General features: G+C 44.0%; 1 protein-coding gene across 1 annotated transcript in view; it reads right to left on the bottom strand.

Annotated features, from left to right (window-relative positions):
* The window catches only part of LOC115470250 (mannose-binding protein-like), a 39,403-nt gene that overhangs the window by 5,462 nt on the left and 8,143 nt on the right, over positions 1–25,798 (bottom strand). The window contains exons 2-4 of the mRNA XM_030203262.1: positions 22,501–22,710; positions 15,017–15,133; positions 5,130–5,213 (exon numbers count right to left, since the gene is read on the bottom strand). Of these exons, the coding sequence (XP_030059122.1) occupies positions 5,130–5,213; positions 15,017–15,133; positions 22,501–22,693 (394 nt within the window). The 5' untranslated portion in view covers positions 22,694–22,710. The remainder of the gene's footprint in view (positions 1–5,129; positions 5,214–15,016; positions 15,134–22,500; positions 22,711–25,798) is intronic.

Genomic DNA, 25,798 nt, shown 5'->3' with positions numbered 1-25,798 from the left:
TACAAAGTGGCATAAACTGGCAGATGTACGTTTTTCTCACCAAAACTTCCAAATAAGTATTTTCAAAACCCATTTCCAGACGGTTTTCTATGCTGTTCATCTGCAGTGTATCCAAATATCAAGGGGGTATGTCAGGGGTATGTTTAAGGGTAGGATTTGGGCATTCCTAAAATTTAGATGTCTTTCAGCCCTATTGGAACAAAATGAAAAAGTCCAGGACTAAGACTAAGAAGTTTTGAGCTAGACCTGTTTTAATAACAACTAAGCCACAAAAAGTGCCTTAAATAACCAGATGACCACTGAAGGAATAAAAGAATGACACCCCCCCTTACTCCCCTAGTGGTCACTGACACCCTCCCACCCCTCTACAATGTGAAAGAAACAGTACATACTAGCCTCTATACAGGCTCAGATGCTATGGCCAATCCTATAAGAGCAGCAAGCAGGTCCCTGGAGTAACCTAGTGGTCAGTGCAGTGCACTGTGGAGAAGGAAACCCAGGACAATATCCCACTCTAATTGTGGTGGAAAGTGTGAGGCCTTCAAAACCCACCAGAAACCTACTGCACCCACATATAGGTGACACATGCAGCCATAAAGGCTATTGTAGTGGTGTCAAGTTGGGTACAGTAGGTCCCTTTCTTTCTCACCAACTTTGACTCCTGGCTTTCCTTCTTTCTTGAACCTTCATCTTCTTCCCTCACTCTTGGGGATTTTAACATTCATGCTGATCATCCCTCTTACTCTTATGCTTCTCAGTTTCTCGCTTTAACATCCTCTTTCAATCTCCAACTGTGCTTCACTATCCCTACTCACCTGAATTGCCACTGTCTTGATTTTATCTTCTCCAACTGCTCACTCTCCAATTTCTACGCCTCAGCTCTTCCCCTCTCTGACCATCATCTGATAACTTTCACACTTAAACACCCTCTCCCCCAGTCCTGTCTAATCTTAACCAATACATTTAGGAATCATCAGCCTATTGACCCTTCTAGTCTGTCATCCAGTGTTTCAAATCTCTTCTCAACCACTATGTTATCCAAGTCTGTCAATGAGGCTGTCTCTTCCTATAATACTACTCTCTCCTCTGCTCTGGATACTCTTGCTTCTCCCATTCCCCGTTCTGTAAGGCGTACCAAACCCCAGCCCTGGCTGACCTCTAGAATCCACTACCTACATTCCTGTGCCCGCTCTGCCGAATGCGTTTGGCTGAAATCCTGTGCCCATGCTGACTTCATACATTTCAAATTACTGCTGACCTCATTCCAGTCTGCTCTTTCACTTGCCAAACGGGACTACTACATCCAGTTGACAAATTCTCTTGGCTCAAACCCTCGACATCTCTTTGCCACACTAAACTCTCTCTTCAAAGTTCCATCACCTCCAATTCCCCCTTCACTTTCATGATAAGGTTCACAAGATTAAACGAGTTCTCAAGAAGTCACCTCCATTTCTCCTTCCCTTAGTCCATTCTCTCAACCCTCCATCAACCCCTGCCTCCTTTTCTGAAATCACTGAAGAGGAAACTGCACATTTTCTTTCGTCCTCGAAACTACCTGTTCCTCTGATCCTATTCCCACCCATCTACTGTCATATCCCTTTTATCTGTCATATCCTCAATCTTTCACTTTCCACTGTGACTGTTCCTGATGCCTTCAAACATGCCGTAGTCATACAACTCCTCAAAAAAACCTTCATTGGACCCTACCTGTCCTTCCAACTATTGCCCTATCTCTCTCCTCCCTTTCCTAGGCAAGATTCTTGAACACGCTGTTCATTGCCATTGTCTTGACTTTTTCATCTCAAGATATTCTTGATCAACTTCAATCTGGCTTTCTCCATCTTCATTCAACTGAAACAGCACAGGTCTCCAACGACCTGTTCCTGGCCAGCCTCAAAGGTCTCTTTTATATCCTCATCCTTCTCAATCTATCTGCTGCTTTTGACACTGTTGATCACCGCCTGCTCCTTGATACACTGTCCTCACTTGGATTTCAGGGCTCTATTCTTCCTGGTTTTCTTCTTATCTCTCCCATCGTACTTTTAGTGTATATTCTGGTAGATCCTCCTCCACTTCTATCACACTATGAGTTGGTGTACCTCAGGGATCTGGCCTGGGACCTCTTCTTTTCTTCATCTATACCTCTTCCCTTGGTACTCTGATCTCATCCCATGGTTTTCAGTATCACCTTTAGGCTGATGACTCCAAGATCTACCTCTCCACACCATAAATTTCAGCAGGAATCCAGGCCAAAGTGTCAGCCTGCCTGTTTGACATTGCTGCCTGGATGTCTCACAGCCATCTAAAACTAAACATGAACAAGACTGAGCTTCTTATCTTTCCCCCTAAACCAACCTCTCCTCTCCCTCCATTCTCTATCTCTGTGGATAACACTCTCATCCTTCCTGTCTCATCAGCTCGTAACCTTGGGGTCATCTTTGACTCTTCTCTCTCCTTCTCTGCACATATTCAGCAGACTGCTAAAACCTGTCATTTCTTTCTCTATAATATCACCAAAATCCTTCCTTTCTTTTCTGAGCACACTACCAGAATCCTTATTCATACTTTTTTCACCTCTCGCTTAGACTACTGCAACTTGCTTCTCACAGGTCTCCCACTAAACCATCTCTCTCCCCTTCAATATGTTCAAAATTGTGCTGCATGACTTATATTCCGCCAGTATCACTAGGCTCACATTAGCCCTCTTCTCAAGTCACTTCATTGGCTTCCTATCCGTTTCCGCATACAGTTCAAACTCTTCGTATTGACTTACAAGTGCATTCGCTCTGCAGCTCCTTAGTACCTCTCCACTCTTATCTCTCCCTACACTCCTCCCCGGGAACTCCGTTCATTGGGTAAATCTCTCTTATCTGTACCCTTCTCCTCCACTGCTAACTCCAGACTTTGTTCCTTTTATCTTGCTGCACCATATGCCTGGAGTAGACTTCCTGAGCCAGTACGTCAAGCTCCATCTCTGGCCATTTTCAAATCTAGGCTAAAAGCTCACCTTTTTGATGCTGCTTTTAACTCTTAACCCTTACTCACTTGTCCAGTACCCATGCTTTATCATTCCCACCTTAGTAATTCCCTTATCCCTTATTTGTCCTGTTTGTCTGTTCTATTTAGATTATAAGCTCTGTCAAGCAGGGACTGTCTCTTCATGTTAAAGTGTACAGCGCTGTATATGTCTAGTAGTGCTATAGAAATGATAAGTAGTAGTAGTTTTGAAGGACTCACTATACAATGTAAGGGAGCAGTGGTGAGATGTGCACCTGGGAGCCTTTATGTGAAGTACACTGCAGTGCCCCCTAGCTCTGCTGGGATGTTTGTGTGGCCAGTCTACTAAGACTGCTGGTTCCTCCTATATCCCAATGGCTTGAATTTATGTGTTTTTCACTTGGACTTTTTTTTTTAATAGACCAAAATGCACAGAGCACAAAAACATCTAATAAAGTGGCATTTTCAAAAAAAGACATTTTGCTGTTTTGAAAATTACTATATTTGTTATTCAGGTTCTGGACATTTTGAGCAAAATATGCAAAGTTGGACTTAGATGTCATATCGAAAATCCCCTCTATGTATGTTGATGGTGCTTTGTATTAAATATATTAAATTTTATTTTGTATTTTTTAGTTGCAATCCACTGAGAATTGCTGAGATCGTGCAGAATTTAAGTACTTGTTTTGAATATTAGCCGGTCTCTATATACTGTTGGAAGAAACAAAAAACAGGTCCAATGAAACAAAATTCTGTCTTAAAATGTCACCTGACGTGGTTCACATTTCGCCCTCACATGGTCTGCTTCAGGGGCATAAAACACTCTATGAAGAAGTGTAAAATCTGTCACTGACAGTACTGTTATATTCAAAATTCACACTTGTCATTCAATGATGATTTCATATCCGAAAGAGCATCTCCTCTTATAATAGGAACGTCCTGCAGAGTCAGCGCCATGCAAACTGCCAGACAGGTGTTAGCCATGAATTTTGGTTTTTTTGGACCTGCTTTTTGTTTCTTCTATTTCTGGTGCGGATCTGAGGTGCCTCTTTGCATTTGTTATACTGTTGAAAGAAATGCTAACAGGCCATATATCAAACTGTGTTATGGTGCATCATTTGCAAAAAAGGAAAAAAAAACCCTAAAAAACCCTTTTCCAATAATGTTTAAGGGAAGTCACTGAAACTAGATTTGGGATTTCTTCATGCACTGAAATAGGAGCATGAGGAAAGCTCCAAAAAGAACAATCCATTTCTCAAGCTGAGCATCCAATCTCTTCCTCCCATGAGGTGACAGGCAAGAAATCTGACAGCTATGTAAACAAGTCACCATGGAAAAAATAGGGTAATTCTTGCCATCACTGTCACAGGGCAAGCAACAGGCAGCATGAAAGGTAGTGACATGGTGTATAAGGGAAATGATTGCCTTAGATGACCAGCCCCTGCAGATGGAAGAGAACATGGCATTTAAATGGTTACTGCATATCTTAGGTCCCAATATCCAAGTGTCCTCTAGAAACACTTGGATCCCCAGCATGTATCTCAACAAATACAAGGATTAAAGCATAGAGTGGATGACCAAAATGAGAATTTTTTTTAATGGCCGCATGCTAATGGTGACAGTAGCGCATGACCATTAAAGCAAAAATTAGAATATCTGCCATTTTACATTTGAGGTAAAAATGGCCTTAAGAGCATGGAAAAAATCTGCAAAAGGGTGTGCTAAGACCACTTTCTACTGCTTAGTAAAAGGACCCCCTTTGTTTCTCCAACTTTGCTCATTTTCACTCAAGACTGTTATCCTTTGTTGCAAAACTTATACATATAAAATAAAATAAATTGCAGGTATTTTACTGTCAGAAATTGGGTGAAAAAAATAGTAAAAGTGTTGACTTTTTCAAAGAAAAGAATGACTGAATCATCAGATAATCAATTCAAGTATAAGTTACAGGTATCTATGTAATTAAACCATGAATAATTGGGAAAAGTAAGTATGAGTGGAAGACAAAATCCTTTAATGGAGTAGAAAGCTATTATTAGCTGTTTTATTATAGTATAAATGTAGCGCTTACTTTTGAACATCATTTAAATGTCAAAATATACTAGAAAAACAAAGATATAAAATTACCATACTTTTTTGCTGCTTTTCAAGTTTGTCTTGAAGAGTTTGCATCTGTCCTCCCAAAGCCCTGAATTGTGATTTAAGATCTTCAAGGTCTAGAAAAAATAAATATGAAATTTAGGGGGTCTTTTACAAAGCCACGCTAGTGTTTTTAGCTTGTGCTAGAAATCAGCTTACGCTAAATGCTGAGACACCCATCATATTCCTATGTATGTCTCAGCGTGTAGCGCAAGCTGATTTTTAGCACGCCTTTGTAAAAGACTCCCTTATTCTTACAATAATTCATAAGTAATATTTGCCATATTTATACAAATAATATAAGGTGTGGACTAGAGAGGTTAAAATAAAGAGCTGAAAGCTAGGATAAGTGTGTAGAGCATCCGGAACATCTCATGGAATTCCAACATCTCTTCATGTAAAGGCATGGGGGGGGGGGGGGAGGGAGGTTGGTTTGTGTGTATGTGTGTGTGTGTGGGGGGGGGGGGGGGGGGTACAAGTTTTTGTATGCCTTTGCATGTGTGTTTCTGTATTGGTTATGTGTATGTTCATGGTTGCATTTTTGTGTGTGTGCTTTCTGTGTGTCTGTGATCAGAAGAAAAGATGAGAGGAGGCAGTTTGAAAGGTAACATTTCTTAATCATCATGTTACAGTGAATCAGTGCACATATGCTGCAGCTGTTTGAACTGCTTCTCCCATAGAAATGTATTAGGGCATTACTTGGGAGAGGGGTGTCATTTTTCTCCCACCCCACCCCCCAACACATGCAGAAACTTTACTTCTATAGCACAAAATGTTCCTCTTGATCACCTCCTCAGTTCCTTGACTATGAGCTGCCTTTCAGTCCTCTGCCCCCACTGCCTTTCCATTGGCTGGATCTTACCTACAGTCTTTGTTGTTGGTTACAATGGAAGGAGGCAGGATAGGCTCACTCACACAGGGTGGGTGTTGGAAGGGGAGGGGGAGGGAGAGGGAGAGGAATTAGAAAACTGCAGATAGATGTTTTAAACTCAGAAAAATGTCCGGACATATTTATCCATCCTTCTGCTTTCTGGATATTAATGTAAAATTCTGCTGACTTCTGGAAAAAAAAAAAGCCCTCCCAGATAATTGCACTTCTCCTCTTCCTCCACTTTCTATCTCAGTTGATAACACCCTCATCCTCCCCGTCTCATCTGCCCGCAACCTCGGAGTCATCTTTGACTCCTCGTTCTCCTTCTCTGCGCATATCCAGCAGATAGCCAAGACCTGTTGCTTCTTCCTCTTTAACATCAGCAAAATTCGCCCTTTCCTCTCTGAACACACCACCCGAACTCTCATCCACGCTCTCATTACCTCTCGCCTGGACTACTGCAACTTACTTCTCACCGGCCTCCCACTTAGCCATCTATCCCCCCTTCAATCTGTTCAGAACTCTGCTGCACGTCTCATATTCCGCCAGAACCGATATACTCATATCACCCCTCTCCTCAGGTCACTTCACTGGCTTCCGATCAGATACCGCATTCAATTCAAGCTTCTCCTTCTTACCTACAAATGCACTCAGTCTGCTGCCCCTCACTATCTTTCTACCCTCATCTCCCCTTACGTTCCCGCCCGTAACCTCCGTTCACAGGATAAATCCCTCCTCTCAGTACCCTTCTCCAACACCGCCAACTCCAGGCTTCGCTCATTCTGCCTCGCCTCACCCTATGCTTGGAACAACCTTCCTGAACCCTTACGCCAAGCCCCCTCCCTGCCCGTCTCCAAGTCTTTGCTTAAAGCCCACCTCTTCAATGCTGCGTTCGGCACCTAACCCTTACCGTTCAGTGAATCCAGACTGCCCCAATTTGACTGCCCCTATCGGACCGACCGTTCACTTGTCTATTAGATTGTAAGCTCTTTGAGCAGGAACTGTCTCTCTTTGTTAAATTGTACAGCGCTGCGTAACCCTAGTAACGCTCTAGAAATGTTAAGTAGTAGTAGTAGTAGTAGATAATTGTCAAGCTCAACCTCCTGAGTCCTGAGCACATGCCATAGCCCCCCCCCCCCCCCTCCCAGTAAGGTGCGGTGTTTAAATTTATTTTTTAGTTTTTGGTAGTAGTATTTTTGTTAGATTTAATATTTGTACATTCTGTTTTAATTTTATATTTGTTATAAACTTGTATGCTAGTGAGTGACGTGTATAATATCAGTTATTAAAGCACCAAGTGTTGGCGTCTGACATCAGTAGTGCCTAGCCGAGATGAAAGTCTGTCTCTGCTGCATACACAGCAATCGCAAAGTAAGCAATGCATTTCTGCTTTATATATATATATATATATATATATATATATATATATATATATATATATATATATATATATATATATATATTTATTTATTTATTATTATTTTTTTTTAATTTATGGCAATTTAAATTTTACAAGTAATAGAATAAACTCGCAATGAAATATAGAGAAAATAATATAAAGAAAATTATTAGATTCAGGTAATTCAATACACTCTTTCTTAGATCACAAATTGGGGGGGGGGGGGGGAAGTGGGATAAGACAAGGAGATCAGTTATCTAATGAAAAAATTATACAAATGAAAACGGCTTAACCCTGAATATCCCCACTATTTCACCAGAAAATTGAACAAATGGAGAATTATAATAGACGTTTAACGTTAAGACTGTTGAATTTTCCTAGAGCTTCATGTATGACTCTTATAGATTTCTTCAAAAAATATTTAACGGAAAATTTGAAAATTCCTTCTTCAGCTATTCCCCCCATGTCATAAAACATATTTAACAACGAGTGGATCCTGTGAAAGTTGGGAATTTGCCTCAATCAATGGGAATTAGATCAGAGATTCAAGATTTGTCTGCGTTGCTAGAAGATTCATTGTCCAAAATACCTACTCGAGGGATGCTTATTGTTTCATTTGTATTTGAGCAGGACTTGAACTCAGTGATGAGATTACATTTCAAGTATGCTTCGTTACCTTTTTGTGGTCAAAGAATTTAGATATTTCCAGACGTGACTAAGGCTACGCAAGATAGAAGGAAACAATTTCTGGGACTAAGAGAGGAAGCAAGGAAACTAGGTGCATCCTTTTTGATAGCATATCCTTGCAAGTGTTTAGTACATTTCCTGGGCAATAAATATGTTTTCTATGAACCAAATCAACTCCGCACCTTTTTAGATATGAAGAAACTATCCAGTGGATCAATGTTGGGTTTTTGATATTTAGTTATTTGTTTTCTTTGTTTTTTCAAATTGGTTGCCCACATATCTCAAGATCCTGATGAAGTCACATTTTTTTTGATGAAATGTGTCCCTTTGGTTTATTTATAGCAGCGTTAAGCACACTGCCTTTGATTAAAGCTTTGACAACCACAGGAGCTTTAAAAACCGATGCTTAATTTTGCCAAGATTCATTTCCGTCTGTTAATGTTTCTATGCTACCGAAGCTGGAACTCCTTCTCCCACAGAAATTAATTGGGACCAGTTTTGGGGGGATTTTTCTCTTTAGAACTCCCAGACCAATTTGAACCATTTTTGAACTTGTGGTGTCTGGCAGGATCTTAGGTAGAGGACTTGGTCAGCTTAGAGGGAACAGTGGCCAAGTGTCATCTCATTCCATTAAATTCTTGGAGAGTTATTTTGTTCCCCAACACACGGACAGAGATGCAGACCAACATTCTTGATCCCTTTTCTATAATTCTTTCCAACCATCCCTTTTCTATAATTCTTTCCAACCTACATTGGGTTGAAAGAATGAAAACTAGAGTTCAAGTCCTGCTTCACTTAATGATATTACTTAATGACCTTGAGCAGGTCACTTTTTCTCCTGTTTTCTCATCTATCTAGTTAGAATTTAAGGTAGCAATTTTGTAAATTGGTGCTTCAGTTTAGGCTTCCCAATGCTGAGTACTTAGAACCAATTTTATAATGGCATCTTAACGCCAAGATTCCATTATAGAATACTAGCATAAATTGGCATTGGTGCAGCCATATTTAAGCATTACCTCTTATGCAAGCATAAGTTGGCATGTCTAAGTATGCCAAGTGACACCCAATTTATAATATTCTATAAACTACACATGTAACTGGGAGACATGCCCATGGCCTTCCCATACTCTACCCATGTCGCGTTCTCGAGGACCTTGGCATACTGTCAGGTTTCTTCCCCGGGAGCACTGGGTTCATGAGTCCTTGGGCCACTACCGTGGAGCAGCAGTGGCAGGCAAGATCACCTTCAAGGTAGAGACGAGACAAGACTGGACCGGAACCCCGGACTGGAGTTCTACACAGGAATACACGGAACTGGAACGCACCGGACGGGTGCGCACTGGAGTGGAGCCTGCTGGTCTGGAACACACTGGAGTGGCCCCACTGGACTGGAACATACAGGAGTGAAACCCGCTGGACTGGAACACACTGGAGCGGAACCCACTGGACTGGAATCCACGGGACCGGAACCCGCTGGACAGGTACACACTGGACCTAGGCTTCACCTACGCTTAGCCACCTTTCCCCGAGGGTTGAGCCCTCAGGTTTGGGCAGCCGGCAAGGCTTACAGGAAAAACCGGAACTGGAACTTGCAAGCAGGAATAGCAGGAATCAGGATACAGAAGTGCCCCCAGGCACCTAGGTGAAAGCAAGGCAGATAGGCAGGGAATGTCCGGGTTCCGGCAGTAGGCAGGTTCAAAGCAATGGACACAGAAGGGCTGGAAACCCACAGAGCAATAAACACAGAAGGGCAGAAAGGCCACAGAGCAATAAACACAGAAGGGCTGAAAGGCCACAGAGCAATGGACACAGAAGGGCTGAAAGCCCACAGAGCAATAAACACAGAAGGGCTGGAAACCCACAGAGCAATAAACACAGAAGGGATGAAAGCCCCCAGAACAACAAACACAGAAGGGCTGGAAACCCACAGAGCAATAAACACAGAAGGGCTGAAACCCCACAGGAAAAGTCAAGGAAAGCTAACTGTGCAAACAGCACACTAACCTCGGGACCTAAGGCACTGCGGAAGCATTGGCAATGCAAAGGCCAGGGCTGCAGTCTCTAAGTGATTAATAAAGCCCTTCAACACCAGAGGCACAGCTGCAGCAATCTCCTTGCCTCCAAACAGAGGCTTGACACTCAGAGAAGTCAGCCCACAGGAAGGACAAGCGGGAGCCATCTTGGATACTGGCAAAGAGGAGTCAGCAGCCATCTTGGAAGAGGCATAGCCCACACAGGTGAGGTCCAGTAAGGCAATCAGCACACAGAGCCAGAGAGAAACTAAGACAGAGACAGACACAGAGACAAGCAGAAGCCAGCACAGCCACTGACTCCCAGAAACAGGGTAAGTTTGAGGGTGGTCACGGCCACAGACGTGACAGTACCCCCTCCTCAAGACCCCCCTCTCGGTCTCCCTGAGGAGTTCAGGTGTCCAGGGGTAACTATGGTGAAACCTCCTGATGGGTCTCAAAAGCCAGACATAGATCACTGGACTGGAAGTCACAAAGAAGTTCAAAACTGGCAGACAAAAGTAGAACTTGTGACCAGGAGGCTCCTTCGAATCACCACGGGGCAACCTCAGGAACGTGGATGCATCAAGAGGAACAAAATTCAAAAGGAACCCTTCCCTGAGGGAACCCACAATGTCCTGGACCTCTTGGCACTTCCATGTAATGGCAGGAACAAGTCTGGAGCCACTACCCCAGCTGACATCAGAAGTTGGGCTGGGGCCCGAAGTGGCATCCCAGTCTTGACAGGAACTAGAAGTCTGAACAGAAGCAGATCTGGAACTGGAACTTGGGTTGGCATCCAAGTCTGAAGTGGAACTGGAACTCTGGACAGGAGCTGGACCGGGACTGGGACCTGGACTGGAATCAGAGTCTGGACTGGAGCAGGAACTCTGAACAGGAGTCGAACCGGGACTGGGACACGGACTGGAATCAGAATCTTGACTGGAGCGGGAACTCTGAACAGGAGCTGTACCGGGACTGGGACCCGGACTGGTATCAGGATCTTGGCTGGAACAGGAACTCGAGGCGCCCTCTGCCTCCTGGCAGGGACGGAACGTTAACTGAGGCTTGGCAGAAAACACCCTTTGGACAGGGATCGGAGGCTCAATCTGAAGCGTCACTCGAACTGGACCCAGTGGCTTGACTGGATGGGTCACTTGGACAAGAACTGGAGACTTGACCCGGAGTGCCACTCGCATAGGCCTTGGAGACTCCGTCAGAAGCACCCCTCGGACTGGACTCAGAGGTTTCAAAGGGCATGCCATTTGAACGAGGACTGGAGGCTCGGCCCGAAGCGCCACTTGAGCAGGAATCAGAGGCTCAATCGAAAGCTTCCCTCGGACTGGACTCGGAGACTTAAGTGGAATCGTTACTAGAACTGGAAGCGGGGACTCGGTATGAAGCACCCCCTGGACTGGACTCAGGTGCCTAGGTGGTGGCACTACCTGGACTGGAATCAGAGGCTTGGTCCGACGTCTCACTCGGCCTGACCTCCGAGACTGCTGAGGAGCCCTGAGCGGAGAAATCCCACAGCGCCTTCTTTCAGCCTTAGCCTCAGGAACTGGACTGGAACTGGAACTCTGACCCGGAGCTGGACTGGGACCACTCATCCACCTCCTTGCCGCATAGGCCTCAGGAGTATTCTGCAGAGCTGGATCCGAGAGAAGTTGGAAGTGGTAAAGGAAGAGCTTCGTAGAGGGATCCATAGCAGAAACTGGGTTTTCAAAAAATCCACGCCCCGAAACGCGCTCTCTCTCCGCTGCTGCCTCAGGAGTATCCTTCAGGGCTGGATCAGACAAAAGTTGTACCCGGTAATCCTGGAGGGTCATTAACGAATCCAAAGAAAAAATCAGGTTGGAACTGGGATCTGAACTGGAATCAGGAGCTACACCGGGGTTGGAACCCGGATTGTACATAGGGAACGAAGTCATGGGCAGGAAGCCCACCTGGACGGCTGATCTTGCCGGACTCATGGCCTTTGCATTCTGTCGCGTTCTCGAGGACCTTGGCATATGTCAGGCTTCTTCCCCGGGAGCACTGGGTTCGTGAGTCCTTGGGCCACTACCGTGGAGCAGCAGTGGCAGGCAAGATCACATTCAAGGTAGAGACGAGACAAGACTGGACCGGAACCCCGGTCTGGAGTTCTACACAGGAATACACGGAACTGAAACACACCGGACGGGTGCGCACTGGAGTGGAGCCTGCTGGACTGGAACACACTGGAGTGGCCCCACTGGACTGGAACATACAGGAGTGAAACCCGCTGGACAGGTACACACTGGACCTAGGCTTCACCTACGCTTAGCCACCTTTCCCCGAGGGTTGAGCCCTCAGGTTTGGGCAGCCGGCAAGGCTTACAGGAAAAACCGGAACTGGAACTTGCAAGCAGGAACAGCAGGAATCAGGATACAGAAGTGCCCCCAGGCACCTAGGCGAAAGCAAGGCAGACAGGCAGGGAATGTCCGGGTTCCGGCAGTAGGCAGGTTCAAAGCAATGGTCACAGAAGGGCTGGAAACCCACAGAGCAATAAACACAGAAGGGCAGAAAGGCCACAGAGCAATGGACACAGAAGGGCTAGAAACCCACAGAGCAATAAACACAGAAGAGCTGAAAGCCCACAGAGCAATAAACACAGAAGGACTGAAAGCCCACAGAGCAATAAACACAGAAGGGCAGAAAGGCCACAGAGCAATAAACACAGAGGGGCTGAAAGGCCACAGAGCAATGGACACAGAAGGGCTGAAAGCCCACAGAGCAATAAACATAGAAGGGCTGGAAACCCACAGAGCAATAAACACAGAAGGGCTGAAAGCCCCCAGAACAACAAACACAGAAGGGCTGGAAACCCACAGAGCAATAAACACAGAAGGGCTGGAAACCCACAGAGCAATAAACACAAAAGGGCTGGAAACCCCACAGGAAAAGTCAAGGAAAGCTAACTGTGCAAACAGCACACTAACCTCGGGACCTAAGGCACTGCGGAAGCATTGGCAATGCAAAGGCCAGGGCTGCAGTCTCTAAGTGATTAATAAAGCCCTTCAACACCAGAGGCACAGCTGCAGCAATCTCCTTGCCTCCAAACAGAGGCTTGACACTCAGAGAAGACAGCCCACAGGAAGGACAAGCGGGAGCCATCTTGGATACTGGCAAAGAGGAGTCGGCAGCCATCTTGGAAGAGGCATAGCTCACACAGGTGAGGTCCAGTAAGGCAATCAGCACACAGAGCCAGAGAGAAACTAAGACAGAGACAGACACAGAGACAAGCAGAAGCCAGCACAGCCACTGACTCCCAGAAACAGGGTAAGTATGAGGGTGGTCACGGCCACAGATGTGACAACCCATGTGTAGGCACTATCCCCCCCCCCCCCCCCCGATATTCAGTCATGTGCTGCCATGAGAGATTGTGGGAGCCATTTTGGGAAGACACTGCAAGGGGCAGGAGTGAGGGACCACCAGGGATTATGGTAGGCCTGGGGGCCTACCTGAACTACTCAGGTGTTGGGGGTTGGGGTAGAAGGCATTTGGGGAGGGGGGGTGGCTTGTGGCCATGGACTGAGGGGAAATGAAGAGTAGGATGTGTTGGGGGCTCAGGGGGGGGGGGGCTTCAAGTTTTAAAAATAGCTTATTTGTTAAGCTTTTGAGCTATTCTAAATTCACCTGCTTAAGCTTATGCAGGCCTTGGCTGAATATCGCAATAAAACAGAAGAACAGTAACACTTGCAGTCATGCAAATGAGTCAAACACAGTGAGGGTGACAAAGCAAAGAGCAGCAGATGATGTCCAAACAAATGTCTTTATTATAACTTCCAAGACTCGACACGAGTCATGTTTCGGCCTACAAAGGTCTTCCTCAGGAGTCTTCTAATGGATGTATGATAATTCAGAACTAGTCGCAATGGAATATGTGTGATGTCTAAAACCTTCACCTTTGCCCTTGAAGCAACAGAACAGCAGAGATCCACAGCACCCACACGTTGGCCCATTCATATGAGCTGAATATCACCAACATCTACATAAGCTCTGGCTTCTCCTCAATATGCCCCCTAGCCCACTCCTGACCATCCCACTTTTTGGGGGGACTGGTCAGAGGCGATATTCAGCGGCACTGCCCGGTTTAGTACCACTGAATATTGGTGGTTGGATGGAGACAGGTGATTTAAGAGGGCCATAGCCTCTCTAGCCCGCTTAAATTTCTCAGAATATTGGCCCCTATGGTATTTAGGTCCTACCTGATAGAATAGTGCCTAGTGCAAATAGGCACCTGACTGCCTTTCATGTGCTGTGGTGTTTACCTCTAGGCACCAGTTTTTAGAATTGCCTTATAAAGGGTGGGGGTGGGGGGTGAGGAAGGGATTTATCATCTGTGAAAATAATGTTGCAAACTTATTTGAGCTAAAAACTTGGAAAGGGGGTTTACAATGATGAAATCTTATAGTATAACAATAAATATGACCCTTTCCAAGTTTTTAGCTCAAATAAGTTTGCAACATTATTTTCATGGATGATAAATCCCTTCCTCACCCCCCCCCCCCACCCTTTATAAGGCAATTCTAAAAACTGCTGCCTAGAGGTAAACGCCACAGCACATGAAAGGCAGTCAGGTGCCTATTTGCACTAGGCACTATTCTATCAGGTAGGACCTAAATACCATAGGGGCCAATATTCCGAGAAATTTAAGCGGGCTAGAGAGGCTCTGGCCCTCTTAAATCACCTGTCTCCGTCCAACCACCAATATTCAGTGGTACTAAACCGGGCAGTAGGTGGTCTTCAACCAGTTGAACCAGCTTGAATAATACTCATTTATGATATAGAAATTGCTTCTTTAATAATACTTAACTGCTTGCTGTGTCTAACTGGTTGAAGACCACCTACAGATATGAATCAGTTTATATGGAAAGTGTTAATTCCACATACCTAAAAGTCCACTTTTTCCTTCTTGTCCTTTTTCACCGGGTGGTCCTTTAGCCCCCTTTGGTCCAGTAGGGCCTGCTTTTCCTGGCGGACCTTGTAAGCCTCTCAGTCCTTGTAATCCTAGGAGTTAATTGAGCATAATAGAAAGGCAGACTATAAATTACTTAAAAGTATTTGATAGTATATAGCATTAATCAACAATGTTAGGTCATGCTTGAGTATTTTACATTGGTAAGTTTGATTAAGGGCTTTATTTACTTTGTAAAATAAGCTTAGTCAGGCCCTTAATTGGAATGTATAAAAAAATCCTATATTTTAAGAATTAGAACAGAACCATTACTCTTTCCATTGACTATAGAACCTTTACTACCTCTCCAACAGGCTTATGTATGAAGACTGGTTTTCTATGTATACATTCATGTAATGATATCCATAGTGCACATCTGGTATGAAAAGTGTGTTAACCCAGAAATATCCTGCAGAAAACATAAGACACTAAGGGGATCATTTACTAAGCCAACCAGTGCAAACCATTAGTAAAGGACCCCATAATAATGTTAAATTTCATAGACTTGCATGTTTTTCTACAAGGGTAAAAATAAAAGGCCTGATATTCAAAGACACTTATCTGCCTAATGGCTGATGTTATACAGATAAATTCCTTAGCTGGTGCTGGCCATGAATATTTAGCAGCACTATCCTGATAGTACTACTGAATATTCTTACAGACTGCTGTGTAATTAAACTTTGGAATTTGTTGCCAAAGAATATAGTAAAAGCAGTTAGCTTAGCGGGGTTTAAAAAAAAGGTTTGGATGGATTCCTAAAGGCAAAGTCCATAGACCATTATTAAAATGGACTTGGGGAAAATTCACTGCATATTTTTCAGTTAAGCAGCATAAAATGTATTGTACTTTTTGGGGATCTTGCCAGGTACTTGTGATCTGGATTGGCTACTGCTGGAAACAGGATGCTGGGCTTGATGGACCTTCGGTCTGTCCCAGTATGGCAATACTTATATACTGTCTCAGCACTATCCAGATATTTCCAGGGTGCTGAATAGATGGACCAAAGGCAGCAACAATAAGTATTCAGAAAGCAGTGATTTGAAGGCTGCTATCCAGAAAACTGCTGTCCTACCTTTATCCAGTTAGCTACCGGATATTGGTTTGAATATTGCTGTTACTGGGTGACCTGCAACACTCCCCTCTTTGCATGGATATTAGGCAGAAAACTTGTCAAGCAGTAGACATCTTCATTCTATAAACTTCCCTAGGGGCCCTTTCATTGAAGGTCATCAAGCCCTAATGCATGGTTAGCATATGAGAAAAGGTGTTAAGGCATTTTGGTGTAATATGCCTATTTGTTTGCGCTAATTGTGCATTATACAGTGGGGGAAATAAGTATTTGATCCCTTGCTGATTTTGTAAGTTTGCCCACTGACAAAGACATGAGCAGCCCATAATTGAAGGGTAGGTTATTGGTAACAGTGAGAGATAGCACATCACAAATTAAATCCTGAAAATCACATTGTGGAAAGTATATGAATTTATTTGCATTCTGCAGAGGGAAATAAGTATTTGATCCCCCACCAACCAGTAAGAGATCTGGCCCCTACAGACCAGGTAGATGCTCCAAATCAACTCGTTACCTGCATGACAGACAGCTGTCGGCAATGGTCACCTGTATGAAAGACACCTGTCCACAGACTCAGTGAATCAGTCAGACTCTAACCTCTACAAAATGGCCAAGAGCAAGGAGCTGTCTAAGGATGTCAGGGACAAGATCATACACCTGCACAAGGCTGGAATGGGCTACAAAACCATCAGTAAGACGCTGGGCGAGAAGGAGACAACTGTTGGTGCCATAGTAAGAAAATGGAAGAAGTACAAAATGACTGTCAATCGACAAAGATCTGGGGCTCCACGCAAAATCTCACCTCGTGGGGTATCCTTGATCATGAGGAAGGTTAGAAATCAGCCTACAACTACAAGGGGGGAACTTGTCAATGATCTCAAGGCAGCTGGGACCACTGTCACCACGAAAACCATTGGTAACACATTACGACATAACGGATTGCAATCCTGCAGTGCCCGCAAGGTCCCCCTGCTCCGGAAGGCACATGTGACGGCCCGTCTGAAGTTTGCCAGCGAACACCTGGATGATGCCGAGAGTGATTGGGAGAAGGTGCTGTGGTCAGATGAGACAAAAATTGAGCTCTTTGGCATGAACTCAACTCGCCGTGTTTGGAGGAAGAGAAATGCTGCCTATGACCCAAAGAACACTGTCCCCACTGTCAAGCATGGAGGTGGAAATGTTATGTTTTGGGGGTGTTTCTCTGCTAAGGGCACAGGACTACTTCACCGCATCAATGGGAGAATGGATGGGGCCATGTACCGTACAATTCTGAGTGACAACCTCCTTCCCTCCGCCAGGGCCTTAAAAATGGGTCGTGGCTGGGTCTTCCAGCACGACAATGACCCAAAACATACAGCCAAGGCAACAAAGGAGTGGCTCAGGAAGAAGCACATTAGGGTCATGGAGTGGCCTAGCCAGTCACCAGACCTTAATCCCATTGAAAACTTATGGAGGGAGCTGAAGATGCGAGTTGCCAAGCGACAGCCCAGAACTCTTAATGATTTAGAGATGATCTGCAAAGAGGAGTGGACCAAAATTCCTCCTGACATGTGTGCAAACCTCATCATCAACTACAGAAGACGTCTGACCGCTGTGCTTGCCAACAAGGGTTTTGCCACCAAGTATTAGGTCTTGTTTGCCAGAGGGATTAAATACTTATTTCCCTCTGCAGAATGCAAATAAATTCATATACTTTCCACAATGTGATTTTCCGGATTTAATTTGTGATGTGCTATCTCTCACTGTTACCAATAACCTACCCTTCAATTATGGGCTGCTCATGTCTTTGTCAGTGGGCAAACTTACAAAATCAGCAAGGGATCAAATACTTATTTCCCCCACTGTATATTTAAAAATAATATTTTTGGGTGGAGGATATTATGGATGGGGAATGGGCATGGAAGCATTTTCCAGCATGCACTAACTGGATAATTCAGACTTAACATTTGAGCACGTGGAGGGGCATAATCGAAAGGGACGCCCAAGTTTTCCTGGGGACGTCCTCGCAGGACGGCTCTAGCAAGGGGCGGGGAAACCTGTATTATCGAAACATGATGGGCGTCCATCTTTCATTTCGATAATACGGTCGGGGATGCCCAAATCAGCAAATTTAGATCGTCCGCAGCAGAGATGGTCGTCCCCAGGACTTGGTCGTTTTTGATTTTCAGCGATAATGGAAAGCGAGGACGCCCATCTCAGCAATGACCAAATCCAAGCAATTTGGTCGTGGGAGGAGCCAGCATTCGTAGTGCACTGGTCCCACTAACTGAACGGAAAAAAGCCCTTCTCTTACCGATCCCTTAGCGATTCGGAAAGGAATGGGCATGCATGAAGGAAATCACATGCAAATGAGCTGCTCGCTGTTAGCTCATTTGCACACAATTTTCTTCCTAAGGAGGGGAAGCCAGTGCAGAGCAGCCAAGCATTATGCGTGGCTGCTCTGTGCATGCTAAAGATGGCGTCAAACATGCAGACAAGCTGTGTGTATAATAGCTATCTACAACCTTAGAAAAACACAAGTCCAGGTGTTTGAGTATGGGTGAAGGATGTTCTTGGCTATGCCTCCTTTCTTGCAAGGGCAGTTGAGAATGTCCAAGGTGTGGATGTTTCTGTTAGAAGAATGTCTATGCCTTTGCTATGTCTCTGACATCCCCTTTATTTATTTGGATTTTGGATAACAAGTAGCAGCAGTGGGATTTGAACCAGCCACCTCTGGATTACAAGACCAGTGCTCTAACCACTAGGCCACTCCTCCACTCCACACCCTTGAAATTTGGCCGTCCCTGTGGGGGGGGGGGGGGCAGTTGAGGATGTCCAAAATGTTTGAAAGAAGGATGTCAACGCTTTCGTTATGCCTCCGCTGACACACACATATCTCCCCCCGAGGGACGGCCAAACTTCAAGGGAGTGGAGTGGCCTAGTGGTTAAAGCACTGGTCTTGCAATCCAGAAGTGGCTGCTTTAAATCCCACTGCTGCTACTGATGAGCCAAAATCCAAATAAATAAAGGGGATGTCAGAGGCATAGCAAAGGCATTGATGTCCTTTTACAAGAAACATCCACATTTTGGACGTCCTCAACTGCAGTCGCAGGGACGGAGGCATAGCGAAGGACATCCTTCACCCATATTGAAAAAGATAAAAGTTTTTAATTTTTTTTTTGGAGTGGGAGGTGGTTAGTGACCACTGGGGGAGTCAGGGGAGGTCATCCCCAATTCCCTCCGGTGGTCATCTGGTCAGTTCAGGCACCTTTTCACGGCTTGGTCATGAAAAAAAATGGACCAAGTAAAGTCGTCCAAGTGCTCGTCAGGGACACCCTTCTTTTTTCCATTATCGGCTGAGGACGCCCATGTGTTAAGCACGCCCCAGTCCCGCCTTCGCTACACCTCCGACACGCCTCCGTGAACTTTGGTCATCCCCGCAACGGAAAGCAGTTGAGGGCGCCTAAAATTGGCTTTCTATTATGCTGATTTGGGCAACCTTGCGAGAAGGACGCCCATCTCCCGTTTTGTGTCGGAAGATGGGAGCCCTTCTCTTTCGAAAATTCACCTGATAGTGCAACCTAAAAGTAAATGCTCCCACATTAATTTTTTTGCATGTCCAGTGTGCTAATGAAAATATTAGCTCAGGAGCTTCAAAATATATATTTTAAAACTCCTGAGCTAATTCTTTCATTAGCACACTGGACTTGCAAAACAATTAATGTGGGAGCATTTACCTTTAGGAGGCACTAAGGGCTAGGTTTATTAAGCAGCGCCATGGGCGCGTTAGCATTTTTAACATACGTAAATGGTGTACGTGCGTTAAACGCTAATGCACCCATAGAAATGTATAGGCACGTGAGCGTTTAATGCACCTTAAATTTATGGGCGCATTAAAAACGTTAACACACCTTACTAAACATACCCCTAAGTGCTCAAATGTTAAGTCTGAATTGTCCAGTTAGTGCATGCTGGAAAATGCTTCTATATATATATATTTAAAAAGGCTTTATTACTGAGACAGTAAATCTGGGCTTAGTGCACAGGACAGTTCCACATTAGGATGTGCTATGACCAGATTTTACCACCTGAAATTAGTAGAAATAATAAGAAAACATGGTTGAAATTTTTGGTACATCAGTAGATTCTCTGCAGAAAGTGGTTAGGCTTTATTATGTTCAAATCTCTGTTTCTCAAGATACAGAAACGGACCATACAGCTGAATTGCATGTTTCTTTGGATAATTTAGAACTTGTGTTGAATTTGAATGTTGAATAACATTTTTAGGGCTCCTTTTACTAAGCTGTGATAAGCGCTAGTGTTTGCTTGTCACAGCTTAAAATGGCTTGGTGTCCTGCTGTAAGTTCCAAATTAGCGCACGCTACCCGCATACTGAAAAATATTTTAAAATGTTTGTTGGAGTGGGCATATCAGGGAGCAGAGCATAAGTGTTCCTGTACTAACCAGTTAGCACATCCACATTATTGATCACTAACTGGCTAGCACAGAATTACAATGTGAGCCCTCGTAAGCGCTCACATGATTATTTTTATTAATGGCTGCAAGCTAATGGCAACATTATTGAATGCAAAAATCAATGGGAAAGCAAAATATTAAAAATTTCCTACCAAACTTTTGCTTACGGCTGATTGAGATGTCGCATCTAAAGTCAAACTCATTTTTATTCAGTCTAACCCCTATCTTTATAGTTTGTTATCCCTGAAAAAATCGATTCATTACCTCATCTTTGGGTTAGGCTATAAAAATAGCCTCGTAAATAACATGCATACCATTTAGATGATAATTGTAAAAGATAGAATGTTAAATTTCATCCCTCTTTCCATGTCCTTCATGAGACCTGTTTTGCATAAATAGAGAAATATAATTATTATATTTAAGAAAAAGTGAAGCCTCAACCACCCTGGGGGAGCGGTCTACTGACTAATCACAGACTAGAAAAACGGCAAAGAGAAACAACTCCCCTAATACGGGAGAACAAATTACTACCGAAAAAAGACAGTCTATTTGATATTATATTTAACACCCTATATGATATCTTCTGAACAACAGTCCTATTATATGAAAAATTGTTCACAAACAGTTCCACAAGACTGAACCCAGCTTCAAAAGAAAAACAATACCGCTTATTTTTAACGTCAGAAATCGATCCACTTCTGCTTGCAAACCAATCTTCCAGTGGCAACGGCATATTCCCTGAGTATTCAAAAGGTTCAAGTCTATAGACTGGTTTTTTTGGAAGTGATTTTTTTTTCTCCCATAGGGGAGTTGTTTCTCACTGTCGTTTTTCTAGTCTGTGGTAAGAAGCCAGTGATAGTTAAACCCATTTGGGGTTGATTAGACAGTCAGTTGGCTGCTCCCCCAAGGTGGTTGAGGCTTCAGTTTTTCTAATATTTAATTGTTTGACTTTAGATGTGGTGTCTTCTCAAGCAGCCATAAGCAACATTTTGGATTATTGGTAGGAAACATTATTGTATGGCCATTAATAAGAGAAATGGAAAATCAGCTATTTTCCTGCTCTAGTAAAAATGGCGTTAGTATAGAGAGTTGCACGGGACTGAAATTTCACCCATCCCGCCCGTTCCCACTGGAATCTCCTCCATCCATATCCATCCCCGTGAGTAATCTCATCCATTCCTGCCCATCCCATGTGCTGAAATAGCCTGACGTGATAAAATAACTCAACAGTAGCCCATGTTGATAACTTCCCCTTTCAATCCTATCAACTATATCCATTAATATTTTTAGTGCTATTATAATTGCCATGGCACAAGAAAAGAATAGGTAGACTGGCCTGGTATTACATTTCCTCCATCCCTGCAGGATCCCCACAGGACCTTTGTCCATCCCCTCGGGAGTCTCGTCAACCTGGAGGGGATCATTGTGGGAGTCCCGTGGGAACTGTGGGATTCCTACTGACCCCATCCCCATGCGGCTCTCTACCTTAGTGCACAGGAAAAACCTGCATAAGGGTTCACTAAGGCAATAATTTACTGCAGCTTAGTAAAAAGACCCTTTAATTAGTAAATTTGTTTTTATAATGAAAAGATACTTAGAATAGTGGTTTTTTAAAAATAAGATTATTGCAAACTGGGAGATGATAGCAATTTTGTCAAATCAGAAAGATGGCTTTCTTTATCCAATACTTACAGTAAATAATGTAGTAATTTTTTTCTTATCTTGATAACATGGAAACAATTCCAATTCCCAGTTTAGGCTTTGAACAAGTTTGCTACTTTACGTTCAAGCAAAAGTTTAGGTTAGAAGGTTTTTATTTCTTCTCTCGAACAAACACAACAGTTACTGACAAGTTCTTTACAGAGAAAATGGATGAGAGGATAAATATTTACCTACCTAAATCTCCTTTTTCTCCTTTTGGACCTTCTTTGCCATCTCGCCCATCCCTGCCTGGTAATCCATTGTGTGAATGAGTCCCACATGAAATGACTGCACAGGTGTTTGATATTTCTTCACATTTGCCTGAATCTGGGGCCATTGTTATCACTATTCCCAAAGTAACTATGTTGAAAACTTGTAAAAAGTGCATTATTCAAGTATTTTTACCTGGCAAAAAAATCATACATATTATATGTAACAATCTCCTTTCTTTAGACACATTTCATATTCATATTTATTTGATATACTGCAAATCTTAAAATAAAATATTGAGACTCATAGATCTCATGTTTTAATGTAGGAACAAAATAAGCACTATATAAAGCACTATATACTGCACTGTATATTCCTATAGAACAAAATCTATAGGATTATTCTATATGGCACTATCCAGCATTAACACCCTGACTTTAAAATATAGACTCTGTTGTATTTTATCTTTCACTGCTAAAGTCTGTTGCTTAATGAGCTTCGGTCTTGCATACAGACTAGAGAACACTGCCAAGGGTGCCAATGTACCACAATAACAATGTTGTTATCAGCACCAACATCATGGCCAGACCAGCCAAGGACTCTTAGAATTTCCCTTGCAGCCAGAGAAGTGAGGCAAAACTACACATTGTTTTTGAAACCCTGGCTCATTATCAAGGTGACCCCTTCAACTTGGCACCATTGAGACAATACAGTGGCCCTTGAAATCACAATGTTTGGGATAAATAAAGTTATTGTGCATCAACATCAAGGCCAGAATGCACATCATTAGCCCAGCTGCAGCTCATAATTTCTGTATAAAAGGTGCTCATATCTGAGGCAAAAGGTGACTGTTTTGCATTCTATCTGAAGTGCCGCTGCTGCTTTGCATTTGACTAACCATTTGAAGAACACTCTGCCATCTGCTGATATCTCCCTTTAGGTTGTATAGCCAGTGGTGTGCTGGAGCCGGCTCGCTCCGGCTCGCAAGAGCCGCTTGTTAAATTTTGACAGCTCTTGCGAGCTGGTTTTTCTTGGGGGTGAGCCGGCTCCATTATGGGAGGTAAGCGTGGCAGGAGGGCGCCATCATAGGTCATGCTTACCTCTCCTCCCACTCCCAAACATGTCCAACGATGTCCTTCGCCCCCACCCTCCCCTCCCGCTCCCATCCGTCTTTTTGTATTACCTCCGTCGAAGCGCCGCGTTATTTAAAGCCCTGCTGCCAGTCTTCAGCCTTCCCTGTTTGCTTCTGATGAGTTTGTGCCCTTTGTTCTGCCTTCTGACGTCATTCTGATGTCATTTCCTTTTTCCGTGAAGGCGGGACTGAGGGAATGAACATCATCATGAAGCAAGCAGGGGAAGGCTGGAGACGGGCAGCAGGGCTTTAAATAACGTGGCGCTTCGACGGAGGTAATACAAAAAGATGGATGGGAGCGGGATGGGAGGGTGGGGGCGACAGAGAATCGCTGGACATGGATGGGAGCGGGAGGGCAGGGGAGGGAGGAGAATCGCTGGGTATGGATGGGTAGAGGGGGCAGGGGAGAGAATTGCTGGGCATGGATGGATAGAGAGGGGCAGGGAGAGAGGAGAGTTTCAGGACATGGATGGAGGGGAGGGCAAGAGAAATTCTGGACATGGATGGAGGGGAGGGAAGGGAGAGAGAAGAAATGCTGGACATGGAGGGAAGATAGAGGAAGGAGATTAGATGAGGGAAAAGGAAGTGAGGAGAGAAACTGCACTTGGATTGAGAAAATAGGCAGAAGCTGGATCCACTGTACAGTCAAGTCTGCGGAGGACCAGAAATGAAGAAGAAAGGAGGAAAGAAAGAAATAAATGGAAAGGAAGCCCTGGAAACGGAGTCAAGGGAACAGATAGAGAGCAGCAGAATCAGATACTGGGCCAGCATGATCAGATAAACAAAGTCACCAGACAACAAAGGTAGAAAAAAATAATTTTATTTTCATTATAGTGTTTGGAATATGTCCACTTTGAGAATCAGGTGCTGAATGTTAAAAGTTGATATTTATTTACTTATTTATGGCATTTTATCCCATATTAAACATGAATTAGATTGGAACCTGGGATCATTTAATTTTTTTTTCTGGAGAGAGTAATGCATTGCCCCCCCCCAGCTATAGCCAGCTCTGCAATTTTGGGGGGGGGGCGCAGAGGTGGATGGGGGGCACAGTGGTGGATGGGGGGTGCAGAGGTGGATGGGGGGGGGGGGGCGCTGAGGTGGACGGGGGGGGGCGCCAAGGTGGACCGGGGAGAGAGCCTGTTAAAAATTTACCAGCACACTACTGATAGTTACCATGCATAGTTTGTTTTATAAGTGCCGTGGATTTAGAATAACTGGCTTACTGAGCAGTCTATTTAGGGATTCAAGTGCATTTGCTCCATGATATTCTCATGATAAGATACCCATTTCATTTTTGTAATACCATTTGGTGTGGAGTTAGTTCTGTTGTGAATTCGGGTCTATAGATAAAAGGGAACACAATCACTTTCCAGATACTACTTAGTCTACTGCAAGAATATGGTAGAGTCCCGTTTTTGTGCAATCTATACTAAGTGTCACGTTCCCCATAACACCCCAGAAGGTTGTTATCTGTGTATTCCCCACATTAAGGGCCATGTTTACTAAACTCTGGTAACATTTTGCTTTCTTTGCACCATAGCTGCAAAATGAAGGTGTAGTAAATACAAAATCTGTGTGGTAAATGCAGAGAGCATGCCCAGCATCTGACTGTATTTAGTACAGAGGGCAGATGCCTATCACAAGGGGCCACATTACATTCCCAGGCCAGTGGATGCAACATAGGTCCCAGGGCTGCTCCAAGTGTAAAAAAAATAAAGCTGCAGCAGTGGTGGGTCAGCATCCTCCTGGTCCCCCTCTGCCATCACACCTACCTATCCAATCCCCCCTAGCACTCCAATCCCCACCCCAGAGCTTCCCAAATTGTTGGTCACGACTCTGAACAGGGTCGCACATGCTACATTTGGAGTTGCAGACAATAGGCATGATTGTGTGCATTTTATAAAGGACACATGTAAACTGCAACTCCACTCTTGTTTTCCCCTAACTCTGTTCCAGAACATGCTCATAATAATGTCCATACAAATATGTGGAATCTTTCCATCATATGTGCTTTTATATGCGGTGTAGTTTTATAAGAAGCATTAAAGGAACAATTTTATAAAGTAAGTTTTGTGCATATGTGACCACATACAGGTGTAAATTAACTCTTAAAATTCTGACCGGCATAAAAGTAAGGAAAGGGTAAAG

Source organism: Microcaecilia unicolor, chromosome 5 (genome assembly GCF_901765095.1).
Source record: "Microcaecilia unicolor chromosome 5, aMicUni1.1, whole genome shotgun sequence".
Lineage (NCBI taxonomy): Eukaryota > Metazoa > Chordata > Amphibia > Gymnophiona > Siphonopidae > Microcaecilia > Microcaecilia unicolor.
The sequence above is the reverse complement of the archived record's forward strand: the minus strand, read 5'-3'. Positions and strand labels throughout refer to the sequence as shown.